We start from the raw sequence: 16,988 nt of genomic DNA on the forward strand, positions 1-16,988 counted from the left end.
TATGGACCGTAGAAGCTTCACTGATCATAGATAACATCTGGGGGAAAATATTTTTTTTCAAAACCAAACTACCCTTTGTAAGGTTCACCAGGATGGTTCTTCATTCACTATACATGTCATATATATATATATATATATATATATATATATATATATATATATATATATATATATATATATATCATAGGTGAGTCCTAGACATTGTTAGTTTTCAGAGTCAAAGTTTGTTTCTATGGTTGGTTTCTACTGACCGTAGAAATACCTACAATCATAGTTGTATTCTATTAAAGATAGGTGAAATCATGGTCTAGTACTGGCCTATGGTCGATCAGTACGGACAAAAGAAAGTCTTATGGTTTGTAGGTCTCAATCGTAGGTTAAGTTGACAATTTTTATAAAGGGATTTTAGTTCTTTTCCAAAGTTAATTTGAATCATAACAGTTTTCCTTCTATACTTATACCTATAATATTTTATGCACCAAATTACCCACTTTCATTCTCCTAAATTTCTTAACTTTACCAAATCCATCATCCCCGAATTCCCTCAACCTAAAAAAGAAGAAAAGGAGCTACGATTCCATTCAATTCCTCAATTATACATCATTCTTGGGGTTAAAGGATCAAGGTAAATGGGTATTCACCGATGGATTCCTTTCCCACATAGGATCCCCCGTTTTATGATCCCTTCCTTCCATTTTAATAGATTAAAGTTAGGTTTTTCAATATAATCTTTATGGGTTTCGATTCTTATTGGTTATTGTTAATTTAGTCTTCTAATGCATGATTCAATGTTAATACATAATATTTAGCAGAAATTATATTTACCCATGATTATTTAACTATCAACCTATGATAACACGAACCTGTGAATTATGAACTTATGAAGATATTCATTTTTTATGAAGTTATTCTAAATGATCATGAGAAGATTTTGAAGTAAAGAATTAATGTTATATAAAATATTTTCTCAAATATTATTATGATCATTATTGTTAAAGGTATTTCTCAAATATTAATTCACATTTCTTAAAGGCTTTCTTCATCTATGTTGAATTTTTTTTAAGTATTCATTCTGTATTTTAATCATGAACGATGTGCCTCGGTGTTGATTAGTTCCTTTATATTGGTATTTGACTTTTCTCTATTCCCTTTGGACTTAGACTTTTTAGTTGATGAATATAAGGTTCGACAATCCGACCTAGAACATTCGGCGAAAAACATCTTTAGGGGGTGCTTCAAGTGGATTGATGAGTCTTCATATGCCATTTCCAATTTTTAGACTTTGTATGGGATGTATTGTTTATGTCCTAATCACATTATAATGATATGCATATAAGATGACTTTGAGACTTATGTTAGAAATTAGCTTTGTCAACTCCTTTGATGCATAAAATAGTTTATCTAAAGTATTTATTTATAGTATTCTATATGTCATGTTACCCCAAGGATATAATTTTGCTCATGACATAAGTAAGAAATATGTATAGGAAAAAAATAAACTATGTCCCCATATGATGAGGACTCAACAATTGTTGAATTGTGACTAATTACCCAATACTTGAGATTGAGAATGATCACTTGTATCAACATCACATGAAAAATATAACTCACACTATGTATGTGATAAGTCTAGGGATGGTAATGGGTATTTAGAAACAAAACCAAATAGATAAATTCATATCTATCATTTGTTGTGGATAGGACTATAATGAATCTTTCAATTATACCAAAACATCAAATGAGTACCAATGTAGTGAACGGTCATGAATAAACATTCCTTAAAAGAAATTATAAATTGAGACCCCACTTAAAAAATGAAAATTGAAAGGATACAGATGTGAAAATAATGTTATTTGACAACATCTTTAAGACTACATCCATGAATAGTTATGTTTGAACTTCAAAGCTATATATGAACTTTTATCATTGAGAATATTTTTATATGTGACATAAACAATGTGTGTTCATTAGGACGAAGAATAAAATAATTATTGAAGCACTAGACAATTATGATCTCTAACTTAAAAAAAATATTTTAACCCATATCGAATATTTACATCATGATATTTTGGGGTGTTTAGTAGGAACAAGAAATATTTTACAAAACATTATGCATAACTAGAAAAGAATATTAAAAGTTCTGCAACTGATGGAAGTTGATATGCAATGAGACTTCTCATTTAATCTTGTTCTTTAATTTATATGTAACAACCCATTCAGCTGTTTTGAGCACTAGAATTTGTTCTTTGATGAAATATTTTTGATAGATTTGTAATGGGTGTTTTGGACTATTCATGACAATAATTATAGAATTAGTTGCGAACTTTTAATAATTTATTTAATTGATGGTCAATGAAATAACATTAAAATTTATAGTAGATCACTTTCACATTTTTTATAATTAGTCATAATAATAATAACAAGGGTTCCTATCTTGAGTCATAAACTCAAAGAGAACTCTAGCGGCGACAACACGATAAGTGGAGAGGCAGACGAGTTCTTCAAATTTGAAACGTTCGGAGGCGTTATGGAAAAGGAAGACATTAGAGAAGTAGCTTGCCTAAAGTCAATTCTTCGGTGGAGGTAGGTTATGGTTTATTTCTATTTGATAGATAAACCCTAAATAGCGATTGATATGTATTGAGTGATATTGTAATGTCTCCTATGTACTTGATGGTGTGGTTGTATATTTTTATTGTGTGGTTTGTGGTTGGACTAAAATTATGAGACTGTTGAATTTTCAATCATGAATCCTCTCTATTAAGATGACTCCTTGAATAAAGAAGGCTTAATGAAATAAAATAATGAGATAATTGGATCGGAGTGTCACGTTCTGACACGGTATAATTTGATCGGAGTGTCACATTGTGACACGGTATTATGGGATCGGAGTGTCACATTCCGACACGATATATGGGATCAGGGTGTCACGTTCTGATACAATAATATTAAAGGAATGGAATCTTGAAGTAACTTAATATACTTAACCTCGAAGAAACTATAATTCAAATTAGTATGGTGTGGAGGCATGAGTCCTCATAGCTTTGCTTGATGTTGTAATTGATGGTGTACCTGTTATGGTGTTGTTGTCGATGGTTCATTTTTTTGTTATTTTCCACCTGTTAAATATTGTAGTTGCTTTTATATTATTATTCAATGTATATTGGTTTCTATTTTGAGTTGGCCGATGATACCTACTCAGTACGTGTTCCTTGTACTTACCCCTACTTGTATTTTCTTCTTTGTTCTTTTGTTGAGTGCAGCAAGTGTACCTTCGACTTCGACTCGCCCTCAGCTCTAATCAGTCTCTAGCACATCATAGTCAGGGTGAGCTATTATTTCTAGCTCGTGCTGGATTCTCTCATTCAAGTCTTGATGTCTTTGAATTTCGGACTTGGACCATCTTTTTACTTATTTTAGTTTCTTAACTACTCTTAGACTTGGTAATTTGAGGATAGATGTCTTGATGTAATGACTTCCAGATTTTGGGGATAATAAGTGTTAAACTTTAGAAGCTTATTTAATTAGTTACATTAATAAGTTTTGGAACTTCCGCATTATTTTTGTTATTCATAGTTGAACTATTGGTAAATGTTGGGGTTTAGTTTTGTTGGTTCACTCACCTAGTAGGTTAACTTTGGGTGCAACTCACGACTCGTTTTGGGTCGTGACAAAACTTGTATCAGAGTGTTTGATTCGTTGGTCTCATCACACAAGGACAAGTCTAGTAGAGTCTTGAGGAACGGTATGGGGACGCCTTTACTTTTCGTCGAGAGGCTATAGTACTTTAGGAAAACTCCATTCTTTCTTTCTTTCATGCTATTACTTGGATCCAATTGGTATCTAGGTGATACAAATTTGAATCTAACATTCTCACTCTATTTTGCATATGGTTAGAACTAGAGAAACAATTGTACCAACACCAACACTGACAAGACAGGGTGCGTCTGAGCCAACCATTGGGGTTGTAACTCGAGGAGGAGAAGTGACAAGAGGCCTTGGTAGAGGTTGCAGGAGGACTCCCACTAGTGGCAGAGGACAAACACCTGGTCCAGCTAGGAATAGAGCAGTGACTCCTCCACCAACTGATGAGGTAGTGAGAGAGGGTGACGAAGGGTAAAATGAGCAGGTTCAAGATAAGAAAGTACCACCCCAGCCTACCCCAAAGATGATTATTTGGGTTCTTACTTATCTTACCGGGTTATCTTATCAAGGCCAGACACCTCCAGTGTTTTCTACACCAGTACCTCAGGTTCAGGGGGTACATTATGGAGCTGCTATGTCTCCCCGCATGGATGCATCATTGGAAGTAGGCACGTTTCTTCGATTAACTACAGGGTCTATAATGACAGGTGATCAGGGTGAAATTTTCATTAAGTTCTTAAAGTTGAAACCTCCAGTCTTCAAGGGTGCTGAATCTGAAGATGTCTATGATTTTCTGGCTGATTGTCATGAGCTGCTACATAAGATGGACATAGTAGAACGATTCGGTGTTGAGTTTGTAACCTATCAGTTTCAAGGGGATGCCAAAATATGGTGGCGGTCGTATGTTGAGTGTCAACCAGCACATGCACCACCTATGACTTGGGCATCATTTTCTAGCTTATTTATGGAGAAGTATATACCCCGAACATTGAGGGATAGGAGGAGAGATGAGTTCCTGAACCTAGAGCAAGGAAGGATGTCTGTTGCTGCTTATGAGGCTAAATTTCGTGCACTATCCAGGTATGCCACTCATCTTTGCTTCCGTCCACAAGAGCGGATTCGCCGCTTTGTAAAAGGATTGAGGTCATATTTGCAGATCCCAGCCTTACAGGTAGTTGCTGCAGTAAAATCCTTTCAGGAAGTGGTTGATTTTGTGATAGAGGTGGAGGGGGTGAAGCCAGATGACTTCACCATGGCGTCGACATTTAAGAAGTTCCGTAAGGGAGGTGAGTTTAGTGGTTCTTACTCCAGAGGGTAGAGTTCAGGAGGTTACCCAACCCGTCAAATTCAGTCTTCACTGCAGGCTTCAGCTAGGGGTCCATCGTAGACCAGTCAGCCTTTTTCTAAGTTTGGAGGTTATCCCCAGACTTCATCATTTTCACAGATACCTATACTTGAATCAAGGAATTGTTATGGATGTGGAGAGGCTGGACATATTAGGAAATATTGTCAAAAACAGAGTTACAGACCCCCAGTAGTTAGAGAATAGAGGTGGACATGGTAGAGGCCGCCATTCTGGAGGACGTGGTGGCCAGGGTAATGGTGGTCACCAGTTTAATCGAGGTGGCGGGCAAGTTGGAACTACTACTGTGCAACTTGGTAGGGGCAATGGACAGACAGGTGACAGGGCCCATGGTTATGCTTTCCCCGGGAGGTCTGAAGCAGAGACATCTTATGCTGTTATCACGGGTACTTTTTTGATCTTTGATTACATGGCTTCTGTATTGTTTGATCCTGGATCCACATTTTCATATGTATCTTCCTCCTTTGCTACTGGTCTTGATTTATATTGTGATTTGCTTGACATGCCTATTCGTGTCTCTACTCCTGTGGGTGAGTCTGTGATAGTTGATGAGGTGTATAGCTCTTTCCTTGTGACTTTTGTGTGGAGCAATACTCATGTAGATTTGATTATTCTAGAGATGATTAGTTTTGATGTATTTCTGGGTATGACTTGGCTTTCTCCAAATTTTGCAATCTTAGATTGTAATGCTAAAACTCTGACATTGGCCAAGCCTGGGACAGATCCGCTAGTGTGGGAGGGTGACTATATTTCCACTCCAATCCGTATTATCTATTGTCTTTGTGCTAAGAGTATGGTGAGTAAGGGTTGTTTAGCCTTCTTGGTACATCTCGGAGATGATACTTCCAAAGTACCTTCAATTGAGTCTGTTTCGATAGTTCGTGAGTTTCTGAATGTGTTTCCTACAGACCTTCCTGGTATGCCACCAGATATGGAGATTGATTTTTATATTAATCTAGAGCCGGGTACTCTCCCCATTTCCATTCCCCCTTATAGAATGGCTCCAACTAAGTTAAGAGAGTTAAAGGCCCAATTTCAGGAGTTGTTAGGTAAAGGTTTTATTACACTGAGTGCATCCCCTTGGGGTGCTCCTGTTTTATTTGTGAAGAAGAAAGATGGAAGTTTCGGATGTGCATAGACTACAGGCAGGTGAATAAGGTAACTATTAAGAACAAGTATCCCATTCCTCGCATTGATGATTTGTTCGATAAGTTAGAAGGTGCTTGTGTCTTCTCTAAAATTGATTTGAGATTCGGTTATCATCAATTGAAAATACGGGCAACAAATGTGCCAAAGACTGCTTTTCGAACCAGGTATGGGCATTATGAATTCTAAGTAATTTCTTTTAGTCTTACGAATGCCCCTGCTACTTTCATGAGCCTGATGAACGGGATTTTTAAGACATATCTGGATCTCTTTGTTATTGTATTTATTGAAGATATACTGATATACTCAAAGAACAGAAAAGAACATGAGGAGCATTTGTGAGTAATATTGGAGTTGTTGAGGGAGAAAAGGCTTTATGCCAAATTCTCCAAGTGTGAGTTTTGGCTAGATTCAGTGTCCTTCTTGGGGCACGTGGTTTCTAAGGATGGAGTGATGGTGGATCCTTCTAAGATTGAAGCAGTGAAGATTTGGGTAAGACCTACTAATGTTTCAGAGGTAAGGAGTTTTTTTAGTTTAGCTAGCTACTACCGTCGATTTGTTATGGAATTTTCTTCTATTGCTTCCCAGCTGACAACTTTGACTAAGAAGAATGTTCCATTTGTATGGTCGGACGAATGTGAACAAAGCTTCTGGAAACTCAAGACCTTGTTGACTACTGCACCAATTCTTACCTTGCCAGTGGAAGGTAAGAATTTTATTATTTATAGTTATACATCATATTCTGGTTTGGGTGCAGTACTAATGCAAAAGAGGAATGTGATTGTTTATGCTTCAAGGCAATTAAAAGTTCATGAACATAACTATCCAACCCATGATTTGGAGTTGGCTGCCGTTGTATTTGCATTAAAGCAATGGAGACATTATCTATATGGGGTCAAGTGTGAAGTTTATACAGATCATCGTAGTTTACAATATGTCTTTACTCAGAAAGATTTGAATTTGAGGCAGAGGAGGTGGATGAAACTATTGAAAGACTATGATATTACTATTTTGTATCACCCAGGAAAAGCTAATGTTGTGGTAGATGCTTTAAGTACAAAAGCAGGGAGTATATGGGTAGTTTAGCCCACTTACAGGTTTCTAGACGTCCATTGGCTAGAGAGGTTCAGACTTTGGCTAATGACTTTATGAGGCTTGAAGTGCTAGAGAAAGGAGGATTTTTGGCCTCTATGGAGGCAAGATCTTCCTTTCTTGACAATATTAAGGGAAAACAGTTTGTTGATGAGAAGCTGAGTGGAATTCAAGATATGGTATTGCGAGGAGAGGCTAAAGAGGCAATAATTGATGAGGAAGGCGTCTTGAGAATTAAGGGAAGAGTATGTGTTCCTCGTGTTGATGATTTGACTCACACTACTCTTACAGAGGCTCATAGTTCGAGGTATTCGATATATTCTGGTGCAACCAAGATGTATTGAGATCTAAAGCAACATTTTTGGTGGAGTAGAATGAAGCGTGACATTGTTGATTTTGTTACCCAATGCCCGAATTGTCAGCAAGTAAAGTATGAACACCAGAGGCCTGGAGGGACACTTCAGAGAATGCCCATTCCTGAATAGAAGTGGGAAAGAATTGCAATGGATTTCGTAGTTGGTCTTCCAAAGACATTGGGTAAGTTTGATTCTGTTTGGATAATTGTTGACAGGTTAACTAAGTCTGCTCACTTAATTCCGGTCAAGAGGACTTACAATGCAGAGAAGGTAGTAAAACTTTACATCTCAGGAATTGTTCAATTGCATGGAGTTCCACTTTCCATCATACCAGATAGAGGTACACAATTTACTTCTAAGTTTTGGAGAACATTACATGCTGAATTAGGTACTAGGTTGAATCTTAGTACTGCATTTCACCCTTAGATCGATGGTCAGTCTGAGCGAACGATTCAACTGTTGGAGGATATGATTCGTGCATGTGTGATAGAATTTGGTGGTCATTGGGACAAATTCTTACCCTTAGCAGAGTTTTCGTACAACAATAGCTATCATTCGAGTATTAATATGGCCCCATTTGAGTCATTGTATGGGAGGAGATATAGGTCTCCCATTTGTTTGTTTGATGCATTTGAGGTTAGACCTTGGGGTAATGATCTTCTGAGGGAATCATTAGTGGAAGTGAAATTTATTCAAGAAAAGCTTTTAGCAGTTCAGAGTAGGCAGAAGGAATATGCAGATCGAAAGGTTAGGGACTTGGATTTTATGGAGGGTGAACAAGTCTTGCTGAAGGTTTCACCCATGAAAGATGTGATGCGATGTGGTAAGAGAGGTAAGCTATGTCCGAGATATATTGGACCATTTGAAGTACTTAAGCGCGTGGGGGAGGTGGCCTATGAATTAGCCTTGCCTTCAGGACTGTCAGGAGTGCACCCAGTATTTCATGTGTCTATGCTGAAAAAGTACCATAATGATTGAAACTACATTATTCGTTGGGATTTAGTTCATCTTGATGAGAATCAGTCTTATTAGGAGGAGCCTGTTTCTATTCTAGATAGGGAGGTCAGCAAGTTGAGGTCGAAGGAGATTGCATCTATCAAGGTTCAGAGGAAGAATTGGCCAGTTGAAGAGTCCACTTGGGAGAGTGAGGTTGATATGCAAGAATGATATCCACATCTTTTCACAGATTAAGGTACTCTTTCTCTCCCTCGCCTTTCTTCCTATGATCGTTCAAGGATGAACGATGGGTAAATTGGTATCTATTGTAACAACCTATTCAGCTGTTTTAAGAACTAGAATTTGTTCTTTGATGAAATACTTTTCGATAGATTTGTAATGGGTGTTTTGGACTATTCATGACTATAATTATAGAATTAATTGGGTACTTTAATAATTTATTTAATTGATGGTCAAAGAAAATAACATTAAAATTTATAGTAGATCACTTTCACATTTTTTATAATTAGTCATAATAATAATAACAAGGGTTCCTATTTTGAGTCATAAACTCAAAGAGAACTCTAGCGGCGACAACACGATAAGCGGAGAGGCAGACGAGTTATTCAAATTTGAAACGTTCGGAGGCGTTAAGGAAAAGGAAGACATTGGAGAAGTAGCTTGCCTAAAGTCAATTCTTCGGTGGAGGTAAGTTATGGTTTATTTCTATTTGATAGATAAACTCTAAATAGCGATTGATATGTATTGAGTGATATTGTAATGTCTCCTATGTACTTGATGGTGTGGTTGTATGTTTTGATTGTGTGGTTTGTGGTTGGCCTAAAATTATGAGACTGTTGAATTTTCAATCTTGAATCCTCTCTATTAAGATGACGCCTTGAATAAAGAAGGCTTAATGAAATAAAATAATGAGATAATTGAATCGGAGTGTCACGTTCCGACACGGTACAATTTGATCGGAGTGTCACGTTCCTACACGGTATTATGGGATCGGAGTGTCATGTTCCAACACGGTATATGAGATCGGGGTGTCACATTCCGACACAATAATATTAAAGGAAAGGAATCTTGAAGTAACTTAAAATACTTAACCTCAAAGAACCTATAATTCAAATGAGTATGGTGTGGAGGCATGAGTCCTTATAGTTTTGCTTGATGTGGTAATTGATTGTGTACCTGTTATGGTGTTGTTGTTGATGGTTCAAGTGTTTGTTGTTTGCCACCTGTTAAGTATTGTAGTTGATTTTATATTATTATTCAATGTATATTGGTTTCTATTTTGAGTTGGCCGATGATACCTACTCAGTATGTGTTCCTTGTACTGACCCCTACTTGAATTTTCTTCTTTGTTCTTTTGTGGAGTGCAGCAAGTGTACCATCGACTTCGACTCGCCCTTAGCTATAATCAGTCTCCAGCACATCAGAGTTCAGGGTGAGCTATTATTTCTAGCTCGTGCTGGATTCTCTCATTCAAGTCTTGATGTCTTTGAATTTTGGACATGGACCATCTTTTTACTTATTTTAGTTTCTTAACTACTCTTAGACATGGTAATTTGAGGATAGATGTTCTTGATGTGATGACTTCCAGATTTTGGGGATAACAAGTGTTAAACTTTAGAAGCTTATTTAATTAGTTACATTAATAAGTTTTGGAACTTCCGCATTATTTTTGTTATTCATAGTTGAACTATTGGTAAATGTTGAGGTTTATATTTGTTGGTTCGCTCACCTAGTAGGTTAAGTGTGGGTGCCACTCACGACTCGTTTTGGATCGTGACATTATATTACCTAAAAAGGTAAATAAGTTAAGGTTATAGATGACTTTATAAACACCCCCACTCTTTAATATATCTAACCATAAAAAGTAAATAAATTAAGGTTATGAAAAATTTCATGAATTAATTAGATAATTATATGAATGATTTTATAAACTTTTATCTTTCATTTATATAATAAAAAAAGCAAAACCAAATAAATATGTGGATTCTATTCCTTTAAATTATGTAGCGTTTAAATTTTAATAATATATGGATGATTCAAAGAACTGGTTTCATTCCATTTATCTAACCTAAAAAAGTTGAACTAAATAAATATATGAACTATTTCATAAAATCCTTTCCATTTATTTATCTAACCTAAAAAGTAAAACTAGCCCAGAATCAGGTAATTTCCTTTGTGGTAATCCTGTATGATATATTATTATCCGTTTTAGCCTCTGATTTACATATAATGAGTATTCTTATTATGTAAATAAAGTGCATACAAATCACTAGCTTTCAATTTATAAATATGTTACCATTTGTGGTCTTGTGAACAAATATTTCTGCTCTAGCACCCGAAAAGTTTGAAAAGCCAAAGTAGAGACACAAAGAAGTTCAACTGTAAGTTTCCCTCTTTAGTTGATTAGTGAAATATTTTCTAGGTTCATACAAATATGATTTCCAACAATAATAAAATTGTTGAGAAACTTTGTAATAGATCATCAAAGCATAATTCTATCCTCGACAAATATGGAGTGGATAGATAAATGTTGTTATTTTATATTTGAGTCTGAAATATGATCAAAATGATGACTTCTTTGTTTGTGCAAGAAGGTCCGACAACCAGGATGTAAAAAATAGTATTGGAAAGATCCCATGGATTCCTGAGATTCCCATTTGAGGACATTGGGAAATAAGAATAGTTCTTGTGCTCAACCAACTATTAAAAGATAGTATTTGCTTAACAATGTTTGATCACCTAATAAATTTGATTTTTATGATGATGAAAACGATCAAGATGGTTTTTTAACAGAGGATGAATTAGATTAGCACCCAGATATAAAAGAGATTAATTATGAGGAGGGAAGAAAATGTTTTTGGGTCAAAAAATTAGAACATGAATATGATTAATGATCCTAAGCGCCAATAGTATTACCCTGCCTGCAAATATGGTCTAGGTGCAATCAGGTGGTTCACAAAATTTCAGTCAATATTGTCCCATACAAAACCAAAAGGTTGACCAAGGTACAAATTACACAAAGAAGTTGCTCACCCTTAGAGGAGGATCTATATATAAGGATCTGCATATGAGAGGAATACATGTCTTTGAGTTAAATCAAAGTTCATGATATTTTAGTTCTTCTTAATGAAATAGTCTATCAATATATGTTTTAATCTATAATTTAGTATTTCTTTATGGTAATTCCCATGGGCCATCAAAATAGGGAAAATTCATGTCCTTGAACCCTAGTTTTCTAAATTTCATACTATTTAGTTATTGCATCATGATCAATTGAACATTCAGTTTTATATAGCAGCAAGAAGACATAAGAATGAAGGTTTATCATCCATTTAGACTTTGACCTTAGTAGACTCCTTTATATCCCAAACCTATGTGTCAAAATGGGTAATAAAGGATGAATCCTTTGTTTTGAACATCATATTAGATGATTCATGTCAGCTAGTTGTGTACACTTGCCAAGGTTTGAAATGCACTTTCAGTTGGGGTACAAGTCTGAATCCATTTAACTTTGATTGAGTATGATGATACTAGTATTTGCTATAATTGAGTCACATATATTTCATTGATATTGTATTTAGTTATTGTTGTTATGCATTTATCAATTGAATGTGTATTTGAATGTGCGACACACAATTTCATGTATTTCTTCTCTATTTATTTCACCACCAAAAGATTTATAATATTTGGTTTAATCGAATTGAGGCACATATCGAACACTCAATATATTTCAAAGTAATGAGCATACACCTTCATGTGCTATATTATTTTATAATGTAGTTTCTAAAGCTCGGCATTATGCTCGCGACTAATACAATTCCCAATTAGGTCACAATCTTTTTTGTACGTCCTTATCATTCGAGGAAAACCCCTTATTTAATTTATTTAGTCCTTTTGTTTTCAAACAATTACAGTTAGTCATGGATATTTCCCTACAACTCATTTTCTCAACGGCTTTTCAATATAATATTTTGAGGTTTATGTTTTTTTGATTGTTTTTCCTGTTATATATCTGGTATTTTGAATTTAATATGCCTTCTATATTCAGCTTCTGCATCAATTACTTTTTAGTTGTTTTTTTATACAAATCATAGTTTCATGTTAGATTGTGGTTTTACTTATGTTTTTTGTGGTTCTAATTTTTTAATGATTAATTAAGCCTTAATGACCAACTACTACGCCCTTTAAAGGTGGAACATTGTTGATTTCTTAATGACAACCTCGACTAAGAGAACCCTGCCTTACAGGCGCCCTTTTCTTAAGCCAGGGGCTGATTATTTAAGCGACCCCCACCCCTCAAATGTCGTTCTCTTAAGTAGCCCCCTTTGTCTCTTAAGACAACATCACATAATTAAGCTTTAGTGACCAACTATTATGCCTTTTAAGGGTGGAACATTATCTTTTATTAATTGTAAGCTAAGATTCTCTATAAAGCCCCAAACAGGTCACTACATTTATTTGTGAAAAGACATAAAGTGACACCTGAAGATGTCCCAAATTTTTAGAAAGATATCTAAACTATGCAAACGTCCTATTACCCCCCTAAACAATTCTAAATTGATATTATTACATTATTGATTATCCACCTGGCATGCAGAGTGTATTCACTCTCTTAAAGAGCGTGAACAAACACAAAAAATGAATATAATTTTATTATTGCAAGTATTTTTCTATAAACTGCATTTTCTTGTTTTTCTTATTATTTCAAGTCTTTCTCCTTATTATTTTTTTCTTTTTCTTTCCTCCTACTTCCTCAAAAAATCATTTTTATCTTAATTGAAGCTCCTCACATTAAATGTCACTCTTTATCATGATTTCATCTCCCTTTTTTACTACTATTAATTTAACTATCTTTTTAATTTAAAAATATATCTAAACATTATATTACATTTGAACAATTTGATAAACACATTAGATTTCATGATGATTAGTATATATAATTTAGTTTTTTAATCAAAATTTCAATTAAATTTTTTCTAATTTCGGAGAATTATGATTCTTTTAAAATTATTATTTCTAATTTTGAAATTATATGTAAACGATCTAAATTAATTAGACGATTAGGGAGTATCATATAATTTTATTTTATGCGATTTCAATTAAGTTCTTTATATTTTCAGAATTTAATTTTTTCTTTTAAAATTATGATTCTAATTTTGAATTTATATGAAAATAAGTAGATGATGATATTTCAAAATTTTAAAATATTTAGAAAAATAATTAGTTTTATCATCAATATTTTAGTAAAGTACAAATAATACGAAGAATAGAATTTGACCGGAGAAGAAGAAAAAAACTAAAATAAAAGAAAAGAAATGGGAGTGAGATTCAATTTGACATGAGGGGTGAGAGGTGAAGAAAAAAAATCTAGAAAAGTGGAAGATTTAATGAATATTAAAATAAATAAAAATTAAAATCCAAAACGCAAGAGAGAGAAACAAAAAAAAGATAAAGAAGAAACTTCAAATGAAATTTGTCTTCATTCAATAGGAAGTAGTTATGAAAAGTGTCTTTTTAAGATTCCGAGACAACTTCAATGGTTACTTTACGCCTTTCCTCTATTTATTTTTAGATCGATCAAATATGTATCCATTCAATAGGAAGTAGTTATGAAAAGTCATTTTTTTGTATATCAAAAAGGTTTTACAGAACAAAAAATACACAAAAATGAATGCATACATGTAATATCAAATGTTTATTCTCAAATATAAATAAGTGAAAAGGAAAGCTCAGTCTGCCACAAGAAGCAGTTGAAAAACTAGTACATCAATGATACAAAGCTCAAAGTTATAGAGAACCTCAACATGAACATACATCTTAGATCGTAGTTATAATGGATAGGAAGCTCCAACTTGTGAAGTGGAGAAGGGTTGTCTCCCAAACAAAACAAGAAATGCAAATGAGAGATAAAACGATAGAATGGGAGAATAAACTAAATGAACTCACCTATGATTAAGTCTGAGAAACCAGAGTTGGAGTTTGCTTTCAAGACATAAAATAAGGCCATGATAACGTTTACTACAACCCATCTAGTGGATTAGCCTGAATCCAAATAATAAGACCGGTGTTGTTGCCAATTATGCTCAAGGCCTTAGTTCCAATAGTTTAATGAAAAACAAAAGAATTACCCTCAATGATCCATATAACCAATCAAATCAACTAACACAGTTGAACAAAATAAATCTTAAGTTTCACTGCACCTAGATGAAGGGTTTAAAGATATTACTCTTTCAAGTATCGCCTAAACTAAGGTTACTCAATCTACAACTAAAGCTAAACAAACAAAGATATTTCAAGAACTACCGAAGGATCGATGAATCTCAACTAAACCTAACTGATCAAACTCAATCATGTGACACTACATATATATAATTAATACATTAACGACCCTACTAGACCGAAATTGATGTTTTGCATGTAATGGAACTGATAGAACTAACATCCGATCGACGAATCTTGTAATGTTTGACAAAGTCAATCATTTAAATATAACTCAACCAACAGGCTCAAATCTATCTAAATACCACCGATAATATTGGAAAACGCTAAACATTAACAAATCAACAAATAAAAAAATATGCTAACACTAAGGGAAAGGAAAAAATGGTCACATATAAAGGAAATTACTCATGAAATTGCAAATTTCGGTCTCCGTGTTAGTTTTGACTTAGACGTTTCATAGCCATCCCTAAGTCCCAAATGTATGTGTAGATTGGGTAAAGGGTAACTCATAAGCATTGGTTGGATAACTTAGTCAGATACATTAGTTAGCTAGATTCATATCAGCAAGTTTTGTACTGTTGGAAAGTTACAAAGAGCCCTTTTAGTTGGGGTAGAGGTTGGAATCAATTAACCCAAAAAAGTATGAATGTTATTAGTATCTCATATAGTTATTCTCAGAATAAAGTATCGGCCTTGTATTCGCTTATTTCTGTTTTGTACTTATCAGTTACGTGTCTATTTTATTGGTCAATGCATCAGTTCATGCATTTCATCACAATTACTGTTGCCAATCTATGTTAAGAGAATCACAAATTACTGGTTGTAATAAATCATTCAGAAACACGAAGTAACTGAGATTTTTAGAACCATTAAATAAGATGAACAAAAATTTATTTGTAAAAAAGAATTTAATCTGTAAAACTTACCAGAATCTGGAATACTCTTTTTGATAATTTAGGTAGAAAATCAAGTCCACTGAATTCACAGTGTCCCCTTAAGGAAATTATTCCCCTCTAGTATCCGACGTTTGATTTTGAATATAACCTCCCAGGGTAAAATGATCTTAATCAGTAGAGTATACATACCAAAAACTCTACAGTCAGCGAATCAATCCAGAGCAGGAAAATACACGAAGAAATATGTGTTTTTAAGAAGAAGGAAGATCAGCAAATTCGTTAAAAAATATTCTGAAGACTGAATGGTATTTAAAGGAAAGAAGATTGCAACCCTTTCAGAATTGACACGACCAATAATCAAAGGTTGCAAACATTCAAATGGTATTGACTGTTCCTCAAAGCTGCGACCTTCTAGAACAGTCATGGCGGGAATTTTTTAAATAAAATGAAATTTAACGGGTCACGCGCGCGGATATGAGTCGGTTCGGGTTAACTGAAAGGTTGAAAATATTTCGGCTAATTTTTGTTATCAACTAATTAATTCAAATTTTGTCCATTTAATTAATTAAATAAATAATTAAAATAAATTTGTCCAAAAAAATTATCTCTCGATCGATCATTTGCCAAAGCCAAAGACAAAGCCAAAGCCGAAGCCGAACCCGAAGCCGAATTCGTAGACGAAGCTGAAGCGAGCAAGCGACGACGACGGCGGCGCAAGGGGGTCCCTCTTTCCAACCCTTTTAACAATTAATAGGAGTGTTTATTTATTTAAACTCTTTTATTTCCATTTCCATTACTGATGAGGGATTATTGCCTTTTTTATTGAAACATTAGAGGACTTTACATGTTCCCAACCTTTCAAGTTCTAAACTTTTCAAATTCCTCTCCTATTCTAAAAGGTTATAAATACCATTCAGTCTTCAGAATATTTATTAACGAATTTTCCGATCTTCCTTCTTCTTAAAAACACATATTTCTTCGTGTACTTTCGTGCTGTGGATTGATTCGCTGACAGTAGAGTTTTTGGTATCTATACTCTACTGATTAAGGTCATTTTACCCTAGGAGGTTATATTGCAAATCAAACCTCGGATACTAGGGGGGAATAATTTACTTAAGGGGACATTGTGAATTCAGTGGACTTGATTTTCTTCCTAAATTATCAAAAAGAGTATTCCAGATTCTGGTAAGTTTTACAGATTAAATTTTTTTACAAATAAATTTCTGTTCATCTTATTTACTTGTTCTAAAAATCTCAGTTACTTTTTGAAGACTGAATGGTATTTATAGGCAAGAAGAATATATTCTGAAA

The 16,988-nt window shown here is 34.3% G+C and overlaps 1 protein-coding gene across 1 annotated transcript; it reads left to right on the forward strand.

Annotated features, from left to right (window-relative positions):
• Positions 1-3,889: 3,889 nt before the first annotated feature.
• Positions 3,890-8,769, forward strand: LOC138347508 (uncharacterized). Its single transcript, XM_069295802.1, has 9 exons — positions 3,890-4,106; positions 4,215-4,497; positions 4,726-4,867; positions 5,184-6,057; positions 6,147-6,321; positions 7,221-7,553; positions 7,818-7,942; positions 8,342-8,538; positions 8,635-8,769. The coding sequence occupies exons 1-9, from the start codon at positions 3,890-3,892 to the stop codon at positions 8,767-8,769; spliced, it is 2,481 nt and encodes an 826-aa protein (XP_069151903.1).
• Positions 8,770-16,988: the final 8,219 nt, after the last annotated feature.

Source organism: Solanum lycopersicum, chromosome 3 (genome assembly GCF_036512215.1).
Source record: "Solanum lycopersicum chromosome 3, SLM_r2.1".
NCBI lineage: Eukaryota > Viridiplantae > Streptophyta > Magnoliopsida > Solanales > Solanaceae > Solanum > Solanum lycopersicum.

Bases quoted from the DNA above. Each gene is read 5' to 3' on its own strand.
- LOC138347508 (XM_069295802.1), top strand. From the start codon at position 3,890: ATGGTTAGAACTAGAGAAACAATTGTACCAACACCAACACTGACAAGA. The intron at 4,107-4,214 runs GTGACGAAGGGT...TATCTTATCAAG, and splicing joins TGATGAGGTAGTGAGAGAGG to GCCAGACACCTCCAGTGTTT. The intron at 6,058-6,146 runs GTAAAGGTTTTA...GGATGTGCATAG, and splicing joins CCAATTTCAGGAGTTGTTAG to ACTACAGGCAGGTGAATAAG.